This window comes from Pholcus phalangioides, unplaced genomic scaffold, assembly GCF_987345545.1.
Source record: "Pholcus phalangioides strain wild (caught in Gottingen) unplaced genomic scaffold, Ppha-v1.0 ptg000009l_1, whole genome shotgun sequence".
Classification (NCBI taxonomy): Eukaryota; Metazoa; Arthropoda; class Arachnida; order Araneae; family Pholcidae; genus Pholcus; species Pholcus phalangioides.
In genome coordinates this window covers 36,818,727-36,839,466 of record NW_028301602.1, presented here as the reverse complement: position 1 = coordinate 36,839,466, position 20,740 = coordinate 36,818,727, and the positions used below count along the sequence as shown (strand labels likewise).

Genomic DNA, 20,740 nt, shown 5'->3' with positions numbered 1-20,740 from the left:
TATGCCTTATTTACATATTTTTTGACTGGTCCACAAAGTATTTCCCTTAATTATTTATTTTTGCCAATCTGCTAATTATTTCTAACATATTCTCTGGTCTATGAAATTGTTCAAGGACTTTCACTACTAAACTACATCATCCACATTTCTCTGCAAAAATTTTAACAAATTGGTGCATGTTGGAATGTGTGTGTACATGCTCTGAATCGAACATGAAGGTTGTTTCTGTGTAATGCTTATTATGGTACTGCCATCTGCCATCTATTTTTCAAACTATGGGTGAAGTGTAATGCCATTGTAGGACTGTTGATTTCTTTGTCTAGAGGCTTATTATGGGGAGATCAGCTCGCATTCATGCCTCAAAGTTGGAAACCACCAACAGAGGTCCTGACTGGTAGAAAACATTGGGGGTACTGAAAGTTACTGGTTGTCCCGTATATACCGGCCTCAAGCGCATACGCAGGAGAGGGAAGGTGCATTGCAGTGTTTTTCAGAAATTATTGGGGGGGCCTCTTACAAAATTTATTGAGGGGTGCTCAAAGTACCCCAGCCACTAGATTTAGACACCTATGACCACCAACTACATTCACTGGCCCGGAGCTGTAAAAAAAGTTGAAGAATTTTAGTCTATAAAACATCATTAATGACAGTTTTTCTGAAGCAAAATTTATATATATATATATATATATATATACACTTATCTCCTAAGAAATTTTGCTGGTGCATAATTTATTGTCTTTCAATTTGTCAAGCCCTGCCATGATACCTACAAAACACAAAAATTCAAACATTTGTGCCACTTGCAGCTCGGAAGCTAAATGGCAGCACTCTTTGATACACACACACCTTAGAAATCATAAATATGCTTGAGATGCACATATAAATACAAAAACACTTTCTGACATGTCCCATTTTGATAGAAATTTCCTCATAGGAGAGTTTGAAAGATTCCAAAAGTAACGGAATTATGATGCTCAAATGATTGTGACTTTTTTGAATATTATCTGGATTCTTATTTTTTACCTGATATAATTTGCATAGTTTTTTTTTAATAATTTTTTGTAAAAGTAAATTAAAAAAAGTAAATATTCTTCATTCATGTTTTGTAAGAAATAAATAATTATTTTTCAATTTTCAGGTGACAGTGTGGTAAGTTATATTCAAAGACATTTAAAACCCATAAATCTTTGGAAAGAGCAGTTTACATTGCTTCAAGACAAGCTAAGGCTCAGCATTGATCTATGTGAAGCTTGGACAAACTATTGCACAAAGCTGACGGGATTATTTTGGTCAAGTTATGGACTTCATCCTTGGGAAGAAGCACCATATTTACCACAATATCTTGAGAAGTTTTGTCACAGACTGAAAGAGGTAAACATTTCAAGAACTCATATTTGTGTACCATACATGTTAGGTAGACCAAGAAAATCTGCTTATTTTTCTTAAAAATAATTACATTCATTTTATTCATACAAAAATTTAAGACACAAGATAACACTTATATTAGTTTGAATAAAAGTGTAATGAATCAATATTCAAAGAAATGCTAAAAATTGAAATTTTTTTTCAAATTATTGTATATTAGGTTGTATTTCATATTTACACAAAATTAATCGTGAATTTTAACATTTTGACTTACACATATTTATACTTGAAATATACAAGAAATAATCCTCAGCATAAAGTAAGTGCTTTTAATTTTGATTCTCGTTATTCATATGCATTTCGAAAGCTAATTGTGATGAATAGGGGCATGTGAGAAAATCAGTTTTCTGAGTGGTATAATTTGACATCTCTGAGACGGGAAACGGGGTGTGTCCGGTCTTCAAGGTAAAATTTGACAAGTACACAGTAGATGCTTGTTATAACGCCACACTATAGCGACCATTCCATTACAATGACCGGAAGGATAAGTCCCAAATGTTTTCATAGAACAACTATTATATATGCTTTACTTTCGATATAATGACCCTCCTCATATAACATCTGTTTTATATAGAATGAAGGGGGTCATTATATCGAGCGAGCATTGACTGTACTAATTTGACATTTTGAGATCTTTACTATTGTATCATAAGTTCTAGTTAAAATTAACAGAAGTGATTGAAAAATCAATATAATTTTTGTAGATGTATTCAATGAGATTTTCTAAGATGTATTTTATTTTTTGTTTACAATAAGTCACTAATCTGCACTGTCAATGTTTTTATTCATGGGCACACAGGTAGAAACGATGAGGTCTTTCCAAAGTCAGTTGAAAAAGCTTCTCAGTTCAAATGAAGCGCAGGAGGTCAAGTTAGATCATTGCTTTGAACCACTTGCTTCTGTGAATCCCTTGTATTATAACCCATATACTGAAGAAGAGTGGAACTTCGCTGTAAAGCAGTTTTATGAGAACTTGAACCTGGCAGAAGCCAAAGTTGCCTCAAAGCTTCGAATACTATTCCAAACCTCAAGTAATAATTTATTTCAGGTAAAATAACTTTCAAATAAAAATGAAACTGTTCATAAAAAAATGTTTGTATGTTTTTTGAAAAAAAAAATTCTGCTTTTACTTAAATAATTCTAGGTTAAATTATGTTACATTATGTCATACATATTATATACTTGCTTCTTTATTTATTATTTTTTATACGAATTAGCTTTAGCCTTAGCTTGCAAAGATCATGTGCTTGAAATTTGTCTGGCATGAATGAATGCTCTGAACGTTGCTTATACAATAAAAGTCTGTTATAGCGACAGTTCATAATCAGAGAGAAGATTGTCTTTATAACGGACTCCTTGTTAAAAAACAAATTTTTGTTTTTTGGACTGCAGAAACATATAAATTGGGGGGGGGGGCGGAAAAACAAACTAGAGGAATTTATCTTTCTTTTTCCTTTTATTTTGAACAACTTTTGCTGAAATATGCATCTGGAATTAATTGGTTATGTATACACAATGCTGATTTTATAACAAAAAAAAATTTGATGATGTAAGCCTTAATTGTTTTGCTATTGCACTTTTGTTTCATTATTTTTTTCACATTTAAATAAAATTGAGTTTTTTCGATTGCTAAACTTTTCCTTTTTTCTTTCCATATCAAAAAAAGGCTAAAAAAACAGAGACTATCTCACTGATTCAACTTTTACATAAAAAAGAAGCTGCAAGATTTTTCAGTGAAAGCAATTTCACAGAGAAAATGATTAAGGCCGGGATTACACTATAAAAGTTTGATGAAATATACTTTACAAAACTTGAAAAGCAACCAATAATCCTATTGATTGCATTCACTCGAATGTAACCAATAAGCTTATTGATCTTTTATCAAACTTTTTTTAATAGCATAATCCTGGCCTAAGACCGGGATTTGCCTTTTGTCCAGTTTTGGATGATTGCAAGGAAGGAGAGGGGAGGTCCTACCCAACCAACACACCTGCAGATAAAATTTTATGCTTCTCCTCGTTCTATATACACTCATGTCCATAAATTAAGGATAATTCAGAATCACACGGAAATCGAAATCTAAAGTAAAAATTTCACCTGTAGAATTATCACACACATCTGCAAGAATGATATGCAAATTTCAGGAAGCCACTAGATGATGCCGATAGTACGTCACAATGACGAGAGTGTAAGAGGGGGTATATAAGAAATGGTGGCAAAGAAGTGAAATTGTACACAAGAGTTCTGTAAGGCTCTCAGTGCCATAAGCGAATAGTTATGACACAGAGGACGCATGTGGATGATTTTTTTACGTGGTAAAATTATCAGCCGCCTGGAATGTGGGCGTACTCAGATGGAAGTATCCAAGGAACTTTGAATTGCCCAAAGTATCATCTCTAGGCTTTGGCAACGATTCCAAGATAACGGAAATGTCAGTAGACGTTACAGTACAGGTTGCCCCGAGTTACAATGCCGAATGAAGACCGGTATTTGGTAATAACTGCCAAAAGATGCAGACGGAGCACAGCATCCGACCTGTCTCGTCAGCTATCTGCCACGAGTACCACAGTTTCAAGGCAAACCGTGTACAGACGGAAATTACACTGGGGAATTACTGTGGAATTACACTGGGGTTCCAGAACAGATCTGCATGTTCAAACCGGAACCATGAAAGCCCAAATTTATCGGGACAGCATTCTGGAACAACATTTACGTTTGTTTAGGGGTGCCATGAGCGCAGAATTTGTGTTTATGGATGGCAACGCCCATCCTCACCGAGCAAACATCGTAAACGAATGCCTTGAATCTGAGGATATAGCCCGTATGGAATGGCCAGCATTCTCACCTGACTTGAATCCGATAGAGCATGTGTGAGACATGTGTGGCCGACAAGTTGCAGCCCGTCGACCACCTCCTACATGTGTACGGGAACTTCGGAGAGCATTGCTTGCTGAGTGAAGTGATGTTCCTCAAGATCAGATAGATAATTTGATACTCAGCATGCCTAGGCGTTGTACGGACTGTATTTCATCGCATGGGAGACATACAATGTATTAACCATCATACCAACCATGTAATAGTAAGTTTTTGTAAAGGAGATATTTTTTACAATTGCTCCAGGGAGCAAAAATCACAGTTTTTATGAATGGTATCATACATACACCATCGTTTTTGTTCTTTATCTTTTGTTTAATAAATGGGCTTTATGAATAAGTAACGTTTGTTTTGTTTCTTAACCTTTATTTGCTGGAGCTGGCATTATCCTTAATTTATGGACATGAGTGTATATAACAAGAAAATAAGATACGGCATGTGGTTCTCTTATCTATTGGGAGGTACTAACAGGTCTCATTTATAAATGCCTGTAAATAGGTTGAAGAGATTTAAAATATGCCACTCTTTCCCGATCATTTTATGTATAACTGTAAGAGGAAGGAGAAAATAAAACATGCTTTTCAAGAGTTTTCATTGTCATTATAGCAAATGTGTTCTAATTTTCATTCATAAATGCTATGAGTGAATATTTTCGTATCCTAAACATTAGCTATTGGCAATCACTTTCAAATTACTCGTTATAGTGAGATTCTCATTATATGCTGTACTTGTTACAACTGACTTTTACTGTATAAAAAAGAACAGTTTTATCTGAGATTCTTCTCTCAATCATTGAGAATGATTTCTTATAATGTGAAAATGAGGGTTTATTTGTCTTCAAATAGTTTGTATTCTATTTAAAGAATGTTCTTTTCACTAAAAATTATGTATCAAGCATGATGCTTGGGCTAAACTTCAACCAAGTGTTGCTATCTTTTACCTGGTAAGGTTTCAATAGTTATTTCTGGAACTCATTTGACTTTCTTAGGTCCATCTGTAGGTCTAACTGTGTATATATTTTGCTCAGTCATCGTAGGTGCAAAGTATAGAAATCTGTTACATAATTTTAATAAAATGTATGTTGTGTATTATTAAATTTTTAGGTTGTGCAACATTTTTATCAATATGAAGAGCTGATTAAACAGACTGGAGTGAGAAAGCAACTCTCTGCTGAACGGTAGGGTATAAAAATATGTGAACTCTGATTTCCTGATGCAGAATTTTCAGTTGAAATTCAAATTATAATTGAGTACTTTTGTGTGCAATATAAAAATCTAAATGAGCTGAAATTAATGTAAATCAATTAATTGATGTAAACAAATTAATTGATTTTTTCTGCATTTTTAGAGATATGTTACTTACAGAGCTTAAAAAGCATGTGAAATCTTTGAAGAATGAATTTCATCTTTGCACATCTGATCAGCAGGGAAACTGCATAGGTGAACAGTATGGTTCTTCAGAAATAGTTAATCATATAATGCTTGTGCATCAAATTGAAGAAAAAGTGAGTTATTTAAAAAAGTTCCTTTTTTTTTCCCCCTAGCAATTACTTTATTATATAGTTGTTTTTTTTTAAATTCGCTATAACTACCATAACTGATTTTGTGCCCCGTTTGATATTCAAATAATTTAGTCCATAACTTTTCCAATCTTTAATTAATTTACTTATGAATTTTTTATGCAATTTTGGTATCATTTGATAGCTTTGGTAAAAAAAGCGGATTAGAGAAATTTTTTTAACACTTTAATTAGTTAAGTTATGGCATTGAATTTTGGGTACTGAATTTTTTTTTATCAAACAAAAAATAATAATTAAACATCATACAGATGATAATGTACGTAATATAATGTTATAGAAATTAAGATGAAAAATAAATTAAAAAATTATCATGCTAAAATAAATAAATGTTAAATGAACCAAAATTTTTTAGTTTATTATTGACCCACTTATTAGGTTCTCACACAAAATTGCATGCTTTTATTACTGGGGAAAAATAAAATGTATACGTATATATGTTACATGACACACAAGAAAAAGGATAGCATTTCTTGCTATTCTTGCACTAAAAGTTCATTTTAGTGCATTTATTGATACGCAAATTTAGATGAAATACAGTCAAACCCTGTTATAGTCCCCTTCCCCGATGTTTGTCGTGCCAAACCTACTTAGTGCCCGAAAGTTTCAGTGAACAAATCTTCCATTTTTAGGCTTTATATGTGTTAAACCGTGATTTGATATAATGCAGATCTTGTTATAGCAACGGTAGCCTGGTCGATAAGATACTCGCCTAAAGTACCAAAGGATGTTTAGAGGTGTCGCGAGCTCGATACCCGGTTCGTCCTTGTCAGAAAACTTTCCTGACACAGGGGTACAACAGAAAACAGCGACTTGACTGCAGCAAAAAATTGCTCCGCAGGGAGTTCCCCCACTGAGGTGTTAACGTACCAACCTCTCGATGAGTATAAAAAACAAGCCTGCCGTTCGGAATCAGCAATAAATTGTAGGTCCCAGTCGAATTAGCCCTCGTGTGCAGAAAATGACCGTGGTGCGACTCAAATGATCAAAGATCAAATTGTTATAGCACCAGAATTTTGTGATATAAATGGTGCCGTTATATCAGGCTAGAATGTAGTACTCAAAAGTACCACCACAAATGAATAAAGAGTTAATTCAAAATGTACCAAAGATTCCTAAATTTGACTGCTTGCACCAGGGTTGTTTACTTTAAAAACAAGTGATTATTTTAAGGAGAAACCAGTTTGGTTTTTTTTCAAGAAAACATATAAAAGTGGCCTAAATATATCACCTGGCTGTCATATCCATTCTGCGAGCGAATTTCCCACACTCTGGATGAGTACAGTGTCATCTATTTTACATTTTTAAGTATTTTTCCCCCCTTTACGATACAAAATTCCATTGGCTCAGGAACATTCATATAAATTTTCAAGCCATTCTAACCAGTGGTTTTTACTTTACAGTGTTTTGAAATCAGAACTTTAGTCATAATCACCCTGTATTTGCCTAGTTTTTATCATAGTTTTTGCAAAATAGCATCCAAGAGGCAGAAGGCAGCTAGAAAATTTTCTAAAGACTTTTCAGAAAATTATTGAAGAGAATTATTATGCACTTCAGCAGGTGTTTAACACTGACAAAACAGCACTATTTTAGAAGAAAATGCCATAAAGAAAATTTATCACCCAGGAAGAAAACCCAACTCCTGGTTTCAAGGCAAGTAACTTACTATGTTGTTTTGTGCAAATGCATGTGAGCACATGATAAAGGCCACCATTATTTTCAAATCTGCGAATCCGCGAGCATTGAAGGGAAAGAAAAAGTTAAAGCTCTTAGAGTATTTTGGATGAACAATAAAAGGGCTTGGACAATGAAAACACTTTTCCTAGATTGGTTCAAACAGTGTTTGATTCCAGAAGTCAGGAGGTACCTCGAGATTGAAGACATGCCATTCAAAGTTCTTTTGATATTGAATAATGCTTCTGGGCACCCAGATGTCAAGGAGCTCAAAGCTGATGGTGTAGAAGTCCTTTATATGCCTTCTAATACAACAGTAATTCAGCCCCTTGATCAGGGGACATTAAGGAGCATTCAAGACTCACTACACATGTCGTGCAATGGAGACTGTGCACGCAATAGATGGTGAAAATGCAGAAAATGTCTTGAAAGTATGAAAGAATTACACTATCGCTAATGCCATTACTGTCATCACTGGAGCCATGGTAGCTCTTAAGAGAGAAACAGTCAACTCTGGTTGTATTAACCTTTGGCCACAACATGCGCTCCAGTACACAATCATTTTTACAAAGCCAACTGAAGAAATTATAAAAGACATTGTCACGTTAGCGAAAGGGGGGGGGGGGAGAGAAGGGTTCAATGATATGGATATAGAAGAAATTGAACATTTAATTAATAGCAATTCAGGGGAATTAACCAAAGTGGAATTAATGCATCTGACTGCTTGCTCCTGAAACTGAAGCTGTACCAGATGAAGAAGATCAAGATAAAGAAATGGAGGACAAGTTCATCATGTGTAACATAGTGGAAGGGCTTCGCGAATTCAAATTCTATGGTACGTTCTTCATATGTTGAAAAATTAGTAAAGGAAGCCAACATACTTGATATGAAGAAGAAACGGCAAACAGAAATCACAGTAATTTTTCAGAAAACATCACCCTCTTTTACATATCCTTCTCTATCCCTGCATCACCCTGCTCTTCTCCTGATGTTTAATAAACGAGATATACAAAAAAACCTATGATTCGGTTATTTGTGTATTTTTGTATTTACTGTCACCCCCCAGAATGTAACCCCCACGAATACAGAGGCCAACTGTACATTAATAAATATTTTATTTTAATTAATTATTAGAGGTTTGAGTGGTTTTTTCAGAAATTTATCGTTTTCAATGTAAATGCTATTAAAACCAAAAAAAAAAAAAAATGGTTTAAATTAAAAAAAACTGGTTTAAATAAAAAAAAACTGGTTTAAACCAAAAGAACTCTGTTTTTGGTTTTTTTAAAAAAAAAAAGAATTTTTTTTTACCAACCCCGGCTTGCACTCAGAATTTGCATGCTCATTTAGATAGTTACTTTGTCATATACATATGTAATTAAACAGGACTAAATGAGTTTTCTGATTTGCGGTCTCTTGTACCACATATAAAACTAGGGCATTTTTAGTGTGATTAAGCTCCAGTTGAATGTATTAGTGAGCTATGCAAGTTATAAAATTTTTCTTTTCTATATTCAAAGGTGAATGAGCTATCCAGAATGGCAAATTTGTTATTAGAAGACGTTTATGGTTACCATAATCTTCATGATGATGTACAGTCTTTTATCAGTGATTGTGATCAGTATAAAAAATCTCAGTTTGATAAATGGTGTTTCGAAGTATTTCAGTGCCTGGAAGATCATTCATTAGGGTAAGAAACTGAACAGTCAATCCCATAATAATTTCTTTTCTGTTTTCTGAGCATTCAAACTATTCCAATACAGCTCAGTTGATATAATCAAATTTATTTTACTTTCTATTTTATGTGGAAGTATTTGCCGTTTGTCTTTGACTTTATAAGGATTTTTCTTTTTATTTGATAATTGAGATTAAAAAATCCTCTCCTCTGTATTTGGGTAAAAGTTGCCAAAATTATTCCATTAAGCATGAAACTTCAACAACGCTCTTAAAGCATTGGAGAAATTTTGGTTCCTGAAAGTATTTCTGTAAGTGAAGTATTTGCTTATCCTAGGAGTTCTTTATCTTTAAGTGATCCACATATTCCTTGGTCCATTATTATAAAGGAGACCACATACCTCCTTTACAGAATGATGTTCAGTATATTATAATAAAAAATAATGATTATTTTGTCCAGACTTCCGGAAATCTTCCCTAAGACCTTTGATAAGTTTATCTGACAGCTGTTACCAAATTAAACAAATCAAACTTTTTTGAAGGGAAAAAAGTGAACTACAGTCGAATCCCGTTATAACAAACTCCAAGAGACCGTAGAAATCACTTCGTTATAACAAAGTTTCATTATAAAGGAATTCCTGGTTATTTAAAAATGTCCTTATGTAAACTTATCTGGGGGATTAGAAAAGTGTTCATTAAAACGAGATTTTCACTATAACGGTATTCGTTAAAACGGGATTCGATCGTATATGTTACTTTAAAATTTATAATAATACATAATATTATAGAACTGTTTTACTTTGAAAAAAAAAATATATATTAAGGCATAGAAGTATTTTACATGATTAATAAATAATTTTTGTATTGTTTTTTATGTTTAATTTTCATTTTATGTAGAATTGATGCAGGACAGCCTGTGGTGGTTGTTGATGAGCTTGGACAGCCATCTGTAAATTATAGTGCAAATATTGTGTCTTTGATAAGAGAAGTGAGGCAGTTAAGAGTATTAGGTTATAGTATTCCACCTCAAATTCAAGAAATTGAAGGAAAAGCGAAGAACTTTTACTTTCAAGCAAAAACTTTGCAACAGGTTAATATTTTTTTTCCGTCTGACATTATATTAAATGAAGAGATGGTATTTTTCCAGCCTGAAATATACTGTAAAATTGAATTTTCTGGATGTTAATGCCGAAACTGATATTTGGAAAGAAAAGTGATTTGCCTCCTCCGAGAATCGAACCTGGTTCCCCTTGCATACTGGGCAAGTGTGCTTACCAATACACCAGAGACACACTTTTCAATTCCTTTTAACACGCATTAGTAGCGTGAAGTGCTGAGTGGAGTCATAGTAGCCTCCTTTAACTACAGCAATTTTTGCTCCAGTTGGCGTTTTTGTATGAAGAGATGGTATATTCAGGCTGAAAAAATACCATCTCTTCATACAAAAATGCCAACTGGGGCGAAAATTGCTGTAGTTAAGGGAGGCTGCTATGACTCCAATCAGCACTTCACGCCACTAATGCGTGTTAAAAGGAATTGAAAAGTGTGTCTCTGGTGTATTGGTTATAGCGCACTTGCCCGGTATGCAAGGGGAACCAGATTCGATTCTCGGAGGAGGCAAATCACTTTTCTTTCCAAATATCAGTTTTGGCATCAACATCCAGAAAATTCTATTTCTCATTATATTGAATATTTTGCACTAATTGGCTTTTACTGAATGTTTATTACATTTTATTGAATATCAAGATAACGATTTTTTTTTTATCCAGTTTAAAATTATTTAAAAATGATTATAGAACCCCCATTTATACCTCCTTATTGCTTGTAATTTTTGTTTTTATATGTATAGTGAAAATCCGACATAATGATACTCTGTATAATGATAATGATAACTCTGTATAATTATAATGATACTCTGTATAATGATACTCTGTACAATTATAATGATACTCTGTATAATGATAATCACCTGTATAGTGGTTTTACTCTTTCATCCCAATGCATTTTCATAGTGTTAATATATTTCATCTATAATGATAAATCCTTTGTAACAATATGCTTCTCCAGTAACTGGATTACTATTATGTAGGAGTTTCACTGTATTGCCATACATTTTTCACCATTCGTGTATATACTGATATTTCACCATGTTGATCTGTTGAAGTATTTAGTCTATAAAATTTTAAATTACAGCATTTATATTACTTTTTTGTTCGAAAGCTTAGTTTGCATATCACTTCAGGTATACTTCTTTTTTTTTTTGTAACAGTTGGCAAACTTCTACCGCACTATTGCTGACCACATGATTCTTAGTCAACAGCCTCTGATGTTGTCATCAGCTCGTCTTTTTACCCGTATAATTAAAGAGAAGTCAAATATTACTTGGCAGGATGCAGATGCTCTGGAACAATTTATAGCTTTGCTGAAGAAAGTTGTTGAGAAGCTGTCACGAGAAAATAGGATGCTGCGCAAACAGCATTCTGTAGTTTTAGAAGTGGTAGGCATGGCATCAATTTCACATTTTTTTAATGTAAATCTAAAATATTTGAGTTAAAATGTTATTTATTAACTTCCATGCTGATAATGAGTGGTTTTGACTGGAAGACTGGCTTGCATTTGCATCTTGACTCTTACAGCGGCAATCCTGAGATATGTTGTCAGACTCGATCTGCTTTATATCCCTCATCCCAAAATATCTCTGGTTCTTAAAATGCTTTTATTTCAGCATTGGTGAAGCCCAAATAAGCATTAAAGTTGTTTTTACAGCCAAACATGTTTTCCATTTCCGCCTGCCCTCCAATTGATCAACTGCCAGCAGGGCTGTCTTAAGGGATTCGTGGGGCCCCGGGCCAAGTGATTTTTCTGAGGCCCTACCTGGAAAATTCTCGAAAAATTCAACTACTTCTCGTTTTTCTGAGGCCTCTTTTCTCTTGAGGCCCTTGAGTTGGTCCATGCATTAAGACGGCACTGTGACTGACACACTTCATGACAGGTGTCATGTGTATCATAGTGAAGGAAATGAAAGCGATGGGTGGAGTCAGTTTTCTTGTTTGGAGAGGGGGGGGGGAGAAGCATTTATCAGCTTGCCATTGAAAAAAAAAAACCCTTCTTGAAAATATGTGACAATTTCTTCAAAGTTTAGTCATTTCCAATGTGGCAGTTATAATGTGGATCAAGAAAATTTCAAAAACCGTTTAAAGGATTTAAGTTTGAAAAACTGTAAAAAAAACAGACTTCAGCCAACCACCACTGTTCTGATTTGAGCCAGGCTTTAACAATGTGGTACTTAATTAAAATGATTTAATACCTTGTGATACTTAATTAGTCATCGTGATACTTAAATCATCACACTACAGCACAAATCATGAATTTTCTGCTTGAATTCATGTGCTTATTTGTAACATAAGAGAATAATGTAATTTTTAATTGAACAAATTTAATTTTTTTCTATGTATGAAAATTTTTTATCAAAAATTTATTATATATATTCTTATTGCAGAATAATTATTTTAATATTTTTTTCAATGGTTTCACACCATTAGGTTGTAAAGTTAATGTCATCTGATCTTCTACGACAACAACAAAGATGGAAAAATTCAATACTCGAGATTCGACGCATATTTGCTAAACTACAAGAACAAGTATTTTTTTGTGCTTTCATTATCAATTGCAATTTTACCTCACTTTCTTGTAACTTACTAATTTATTTTTTAATTTTTCAAAAAAGTTGAGTGTCACACGAGTTCTGCTCTATGCATCTGCTACATGAGCTTTAACCCATTCTCAGCCTAACTCTGTAGCATAAGTTATCCGCCATTTTGGAATTTCTCAATTGCAGCTTGGGCTGAGAGAAATTCAACTGATGGAAGCGCTGAAAGTTAACCATGCCAGTTAATTTTGCAATAATGTTTGAAGATTTTAAGTTCATAAAAAAATAGGAATTAAAAATTATACTTTTTTTCTACCGTCAAACTCATAATAAATTGAGCCTTGAAGGAATTAATTTACTGGAAAACCTTGACAAGTATATGATTGGTGTTTTATTGCTGTAGTTCAAGCTCTGCATCATAGCAAAGAATAACAGAGAAACAATGAAGAACCACCATGCAGAAAAGCATTCCTTCCATTTATCTCCTACATTACTGACAGACTCTGGAAACTTGTAAAATTGTATTAAGATTATATTCAAGCCAACAAGAAGTATCTGTCAAGCTCTTCATTCAACTAAAAACTACCTCCCTGTGATTATAGCAAGAGTCTGAGAAAGCAACTATCCAATTATTCTATCCTATCTTATTAAAGTACCTAAACTAATTTTCTATTTATTGATCAAACACTGCATTAACACATATATTCAAAGGACTTCACCAGGAAGAGACGTAATTATAAAAATTTAATGTAAAATTATTAAATTATTAAAATTAAATTAATTTTAAAATTAAATTAACAATCATTAAAATATACTCCCATAAACGCATGTTTGGAAATATTCACAATTTACATCATGGTGAGCTTTTGTATAATTGATTGAACAGTAACTAAACTAACAATTTTTTAAACTGCATTTTTTCTGTATGTTAAGGGATTTGATAATGAAAATATGCGCCCATGGAGATCACATTGGGATCGACAACTATATAAAGCTTTGGAATATCAGTATCAACTAGGCCTTGAGGAACTTAATGAAAATATGCCAGAAATGAAAGTTGATTTAATTTTCAGGTCAGTAAGAAAATATGGTTCAAATGATTATTTATTTTTATGGTCTCAAGTTTATTGCATTAATTCAATCAATGAACATTTATTAATTAATCGGATATCTTGTTTTACATTTATCAGATGCAACTTCTGCTTTTAAATTTTCTTATTATTCAAAGGAATGGAAAGTTACAGTACAGGCCTCAAATTGAAGAAATTCGAGCGAAGTATTATGGTCAAGTTAAGAAGTTTTTGTTAACACCCATGGTCTTCAAGGGAGTTAATGACATATCTGGAAACTTGATTTTTCCAGTTATGATGACTAGAAATGCTGGACGGTTTTTGAGTGTTTATGAAGCAGCTGAAGACCTTTTCTCTCGTTTAGAAGGAGCAAAAACAAAGTTTAAAGTAAAATATCTAATTTTTTGCTCATAATGAAGATCTATTTTTTTTCCTCCTTTCAAAATTCATTAATATTTCTTTAAGTTCTCATTTATGAAAACTTTATTTAATTTGATTTGCTGCAGATTTACAAATTCACTATATTCATAGATCCTCAAAAAATTTCACTGCATCACTTTTTTTATTAGTCTAGTCAAACCTTATTATTATAAACTTTAAAGGACCAAAAATTCAGTTAAACATATTTGATTTAATAAAAAAATATATCATGAGGTAATACGGAAAATTTTGCTTATATATCATATCTGGAGGGTCATCATATGCCAGGTTTCATGTACCTGGAATTGTTATATAACTGGATATTGTTTCTGTATGAACTACAAATGTATTGTCTTTTATACAATTTCTAGGAGTGGGTTTCACTTGCAACAATAAATCTAGAAGAATTTGTAGATTCTCATTGCTGCACCATTGAGGATTGGAAGCAAAGTTTTAAAGCTATTAAAGCAAAAAGCCAGGATTTCAGCAAACTATTGGTGTATGTAATTTCATGATCCTATAAATGCATGATTGAAAAATAACCTGATTTCTTCTATTGTGGTTTTTTTTAAATCACAAATTTTTTTTATAGTGATGAAGAGACTTTTGGTTGTATTACTGTGAATTACTCGCCCATAAAGGCTTTTGTGGATTTTTTAATATCAGAGCTGGATCGCTCCCTGATAAAGTGCCTTCGCCACTCCATCATGTCTACAGTTGCTTTAGTTGAGGAATTTTTGAAGAAAGCAGTGGCTGCTCTTTCAGAACATCCACAATCTATTGATGATATTACAGCAGCTAGTAAAAAAAGGGAAGAAGTGGTGCAAGAGAAAAACAAAGTAATTTTGAATCAATTATTTCAATCTTTTATTTTTATTCTCATTATTTTTTCCAAATTTTTTCACTGTTCTTATGATAAAAATGTCATGACAGAGTAGGTTCCCTTCAAACTAAATGAACTATAACACCACTCTAATAATTTTTGTTGTTAAGAAAAGAGCTATTTATATATGCAGTCAGCCACTTTTGTTACTTACTTAACTATAATACTCTGCATTGCTGAAGTTTTCTTCAATTACTGGGAGAAATGAAAAAGTGACAATCTATTGTAAAGGCATATGCATGTCTGAAAGGCATTGCTAGGCAACCACAGTAACCAAAGTGAACATTCTGAAAGTGATTGTTGGGGCTCAGAAACCATTGTTGCCCGACAGATTTTTGCCCAGATCTTACAAACTTTTAAAGCAGCTCATCATTGAAGTCCGGTCCTGTTTGGTTTATATGCGAAATTTTTTGTGCTGATAGATTTAAATTTTGTAAATTTGTATAGAGAACATACACACAAAGACAGAAAATAAATTTTACTTATATAGATTTGTAATTCCATGAAGAGGAAGGAAAGAATCTCTGCTACTAGTTTTAAATTATCATCAAATTTTTTATTTGTGTAATAGACCTAATCATCCATAGAACATTTTCTTTTTTTTTCAAGTTTATGACTATATTTATGATAGAAAATTATTTAAAATTTATTGTTATCATGACAGTAAATACACTTTATGCATTCATAAGCAAAAATTAACAAAAATACTGTTACAAACAGTAGCTATCTAATAGATAAAGAAGGTTTGTGGGATGCTTCTTCATTGTACTTTTCATATGTAAAATGTATAGGAGAAATAAGTACAGTCCTATTTTTATTCACAGAGTGAACTCAAATTAAACTTGTTCAAAGCAATTAAAAAAAATACAAATTTCTTTATTTTAGGTTTTCGAAGCTTATAAAGAAGCTATCTCAAAGAATGAATTTCTAGGGAAATGGAATCGATCAGCTTCAGTAGAACTGGACTTTTTGAAAGGCCAGTGGGTTTCTCTTGAAGAAATGTTAGCCCAACATGATAATTTCATGCAAAAACAGGTGTAGTATTTTTAGGGAAAATAAATATTTTTTTAAAATTTATCATTTATATATATCATAAAAATATGATTTCTGTGTATGAAGTTTTACATTAAGAAATACATTAGATTAAAATCTATATATTTTGACTTTGAAATAATTTTTTCAGTGATTAAATGAAAAGCTCTCTAACTTATTTTTAATTTGCTTTTGTTCTCTGATGAGCTCTTCTGAACAAAACGATTCAATTAGAATTTTTTTTTTATGTAAGGTGCTTGAATGATAATTTTTTACTCTGAAGTTTATCTATTTCATAATTTTAATTTGCTTTAGTAGTTAGCAGTCCATGATAGTTCTATATTGGCAATGGCATTATATGATGATGTTAATTGGGATCCTAGCTTTCACAGTTACCCCTGGTAATAAAAAAATGAATAGATGTGTCTGTGTGTGAAATGCCTTTCTTTATAAAGTGTGTTTCAATCTTATTAGTTTTAGATGAAGATGTTTTACAAGTTCAGTGAAAAACTCATATAACAAAAAATAAATTATCATTTTCTTGTTATAGGAAGAAATTCTGAAAGTCAATTTGTCTTCTCAACTTAGAAACTGCATGCAAGATGAAAATCGTTTCTCCCTTAAATGGAAACAATTAAAACCTAAAAGTGAAGCTTTTAGTTTTGATTCTGCATATGTAGAGCAAGTTTTGGGTTTTCTTAAAGAACAGAGAGATGAATTAGATTCATTAAAAGAATGGCAGAGAAAAATATGGTAATTGTTTTTTTATTTTATACATATTCTAAAGATTGAATGCTTTTAAAAGTTTTTGTGAGCTTTTATAACTATATAAATGGAAAGTGTCATCTAATGATGTATCAAAATTGAGGGGATATTTTTCCTCCTCACACATATATTTTTTAGACCAGATAAAAAACATTTTTATTTTACTATTATAAAAAGAAAACTGTTCAAATATTTTACTGCAAACTTCCTCTTCTAGAGGAATGTATACATATTTTGTTGGGTGAATACTGCAACTGGACCACTCAATTTTAGGTGTTGTAGGGGAAAAATACATTTGAACACTAATGAAGTGTATGTTTAGCATAACCTGTATTGAAGCAAACAAAAATAACTCCATCTGGGTTGTGTCCTGTCTAATTGTCTAATTGTAGCATATCAAAGCGTATGTCAAGATGCTTCATCTTTTTGTACTGACCTGAAATCACAAATTTTTGAGTTATCTAATAGCCATATTCACAGACAGAGTTTTCAATTGCAGGTTAAAGGATTAGCGATCGACACGGATTGGTTAAAATCCTCAATTTAACCTATTCGTTTTGATCTTCAATCCTTTCACCTGTGATTGCAGTTTAAACTGTATTGGTGAATGCGGCTGTCTGTTATATTCACCTGATAATGTAAAAAAAATCATTATTGTTACCATATTTTTCACCCTTTTTTTTTAGGGATGCTGTGACACACTTTAGTTTGGAGCATCCAGATTTTCAGATGCCAGAGTTAGAATATGATTTGGGGAATACAGAAAAAATATGGTTTTTCATTAGAGATTTCCATGAAGAACTGAAAAATATTGGAAATGAAGAATGGATTGTTTTCAAGTAAATGTTTTGCTTTATGTTCCCTACATATTTATATTCCCTATATATATGAGTTTGATGGAAATACACTAATTGAATACATTATTTGTGGCTAACTATAGTTAATGTTTTATTTAGTCTGCACAGTTTTTAATACCCCTCATAACACAGATATATATGAGTTTGGTTTACTCAACTTTTCTGTCTAGAGGACGTTTAGGGGAATATGAAAATTTGCTAGATGATTGGACAGAGAAATTTGGATTATTGAAAAATGATGTTGAGAATGAAAAGGAAGCATATTCTCTCCTATTAAAGATTGAAAAAGAAATTCAGGGACAAAAGGTTCATACTTTTTTTGCCATACTTCATAAAAGAAATCACAAGACGTAGCATGAATTTATTAATAATTAAAATTTATTTAAATTTTATAAATTTATTTAATTTTTAAATTAAAATTTATTTAAATTTTATGGTAGTGAAATAATTAATTTCTCACTTGCACTGAACCTTCACAATAATAAATTATTTCCCATTGTATTTACTTTGAAAAAAACTGCATTTGTGTGTGTATGTGTGTTTTAATAGAATAGATTATTATTATTGAGTATCCTCAATTCCAATTTTGGGTCTATCTTTATTGCCATTGGTGCAATGAGTATTCAGGGCCGCAACTTCATACTTAGTCAGGTCAGCCAGTGCAAGTTCCCATGTTGGAGCCCCCAGTAATGTGCAAGGAGGGGTTGAAGGGTGAAATTTTGCCCCGGCTCCAGCTCATGGGGCACTAGACCACTTGCTTCCCCCAGTTATGGCCTTGTGTGTGTATTATATTTGTACCACCAAAGAATTAAGTTGTATTGGGATATTTAGTTAGGAGAGACCAATGGTGTCTAGTGTTGTTCAAAATTTCCTCAAACTCATGCTTTTCTTACCTATAATCACTTGATGATCTATCAAAGGCGACTTATTTTAGGTGTACTTAAGTGCTTGGCAGCTTTAATCAATGAGCTGATGAACTTTTAAATTGCTGTGTGACTTGCTCAGAGGATATAAAAAATTGTTTAAAAAAATTGATGATGAAGCAGCAACTGCACCGGTTTTTTCGCCAACAAAATCCTGTAAAGCAGTGGCTCTCAGAGTGGCAAGGTAGCCACCGGTGTCATAATATTGAGAAACAACTGCTGTAAAGTAATAGCAATCCTGATGATGGTTTAGTCATTACAAATCTGTATGCTAGACATTTTTTTAAAATATATATATATTTTTCGTGTGTATTATGGTGTCTCACCTGCCTTCTACTATTTCCATTCACCTAAAGTGCTCTAGGCAACTACTAATGATAATTGACTTGTTGTTATGTAATAGCATAAGATTATTAATAATTGATAATATTAAGATACTGAGTGTTTATACAACAGTGAATATAATTTTGGATTGGTTTTTTTTTTTTTGGGTTAGGCTCTGTTACCTATGCTAAAGTATTGTATGGGTGACTCTTTTGCTGCTCATCATTGGGGAGAACTATTTTCCTTGTTGAAAATGCCTCAAGTAACTGCTGAAAATTTGAAAGTAATTGATTTTATCAATGCAAAAGAAAACATTTCACTCAACATTGATAATTTGAAGGTAAGTGGTGCGTGTTACTTGATTTCTTGATATGTGTATGGATTTTTAATTAGTTATATTTATTTTTGGACTTTTATTTTTATTGATACTGATATAGGCCTACTGTAATGTAAGTTATGTAAGTGAATTTTTATTTTCATCTGTTTAAAAAAAAAAAAAACAGGCATTGAATGAACGAGCACAGGGAGAAATTACCATTCGTGAAGCACTTGAAGAACTGGAAATATGGGGTGCTAAAACAAAATTTGCAACCATTGTTCATGAAGACTCTCAAGGACAGACAATAATGCTTATTAAAAACTGGAAAGATATATTAAATAAGGTGATGTAATGGTTATATATATTCCCCTTGGAGTTACTATATGATAATAATCAATAAAATAATGAATGAAATTTTTTTGATTATGTAGTATTATTATTAATTATTTATTTATTTTATTAATTTTATCTGTTCCTCAAAACCATACTATCATGTGTCTATTTTTGTCAGTTTTCAGATATTACTGTATTCTTGTAGTTTTCATTCTGTAGTTTAGGACCATATTATTGTATTTTAGCTAAAATAATTTTTAAAATTTAAAAATGATTTTTGCTAAAATACAATACTATGGTATATAAATACAATACTTTTACTACTATAAATACAATACTATGGTTCTAAGCTACAGAATAAGAACTACAAGAATACAGTAATATCTCAGAATTAACAAAAATGGACATACGATAGTATGGTTCTGAGGTACAGATATAGTATTACATTTCTGCAGGGTTTTCTAAAGTGTTTCAGATTTAAGCATGTTCTTGAGTTTTAAGTAGGAGATTTTGATTTTTGTATCAATTCTGGGTGTGATCATACCAATGTTATAAACTATTATTGATGCTCAAGAGCCCACAGCACCATATATGTTGATGTCACTTCATTGCTGTATGTATTTTTGCAGATAAGATTACCAGTTGTAAATTTATCTTCATGTAAAAACAGGTTATTAAAATATATTATTATAGCTTTCCACTATAGACTGCACAACTAAATTGAATCTTATTTTATAGCTAATGGCTTGATTGGCAACTGCCAGGTATTTTTTTTTCTTACACAGAAACATGTACATTGTGATACACACACATGAGCAAAATGTAAATAGAGGCAAGACGAAATGATGGACTGAAGTAATATAAAATAAACACAACACATGCAAAAACAGTATATCCTATTTTGCTCCAAAAGGAATTTGTCTCCAAAGATGTTTGTAGCAACAT

The 20,740-nt window shown here is 32.2% G+C and overlaps 1 protein-coding gene across 1 annotated transcript in view; it reads left to right on the top strand.

The window, feature by feature from the left end:
* The window catches only part of btv (dynein cytoplasmic heavy chain beethoven), an 89,716-nt gene that overhangs the window by 6,014 nt on the left and 62,962 nt on the right, over nt 1–20,740 (top strand). Inside the window, exons 6-23 of the mRNA XM_089236050.1 lie at nt 1,139–1,371; nt 2,225–2,473; nt 5,403–5,476; nt 5,647–5,803; nt 9,067–9,236; nt 10,118–10,310; nt 11,490–11,717; nt 12,763–12,861; nt 13,803–13,942; nt 14,098–14,326; nt 14,731–14,858; nt 14,952–15,198; nt 16,128–16,277; nt 16,825–17,027; nt 17,726–17,878; nt 18,067–18,202; nt 19,316–19,483; nt 19,647–19,805. Of these exons, the coding sequence (XP_089092176.1) occupies nt 1,139–1,371; nt 2,225–2,473; nt 5,403–5,476; nt 5,647–5,803; nt 9,067–9,236; nt 10,118–10,310; nt 11,490–11,717; nt 12,763–12,861; nt 13,803–13,942; nt 14,098–14,326; nt 14,731–14,858; nt 14,952–15,198; nt 16,128–16,277; nt 16,825–17,027; nt 17,726–17,878; nt 18,067–18,202; nt 19,316–19,483; nt 19,647–19,805 (3,116 nt within the window). The remainder of the gene's footprint in view (nt 1–1,138; nt 1,372–2,224; nt 2,474–5,402; nt 5,477–5,646; nt 5,804–9,066; nt 9,237–10,117; nt 10,311–11,489; nt 11,718–12,762; nt 12,862–13,802; nt 13,943–14,097; nt 14,327–14,730; nt 14,859–14,951; nt 15,199–16,127; nt 16,278–16,824; nt 17,028–17,725; nt 17,879–18,066; nt 18,203–19,315; nt 19,484–19,646; nt 19,806–20,740) is intronic.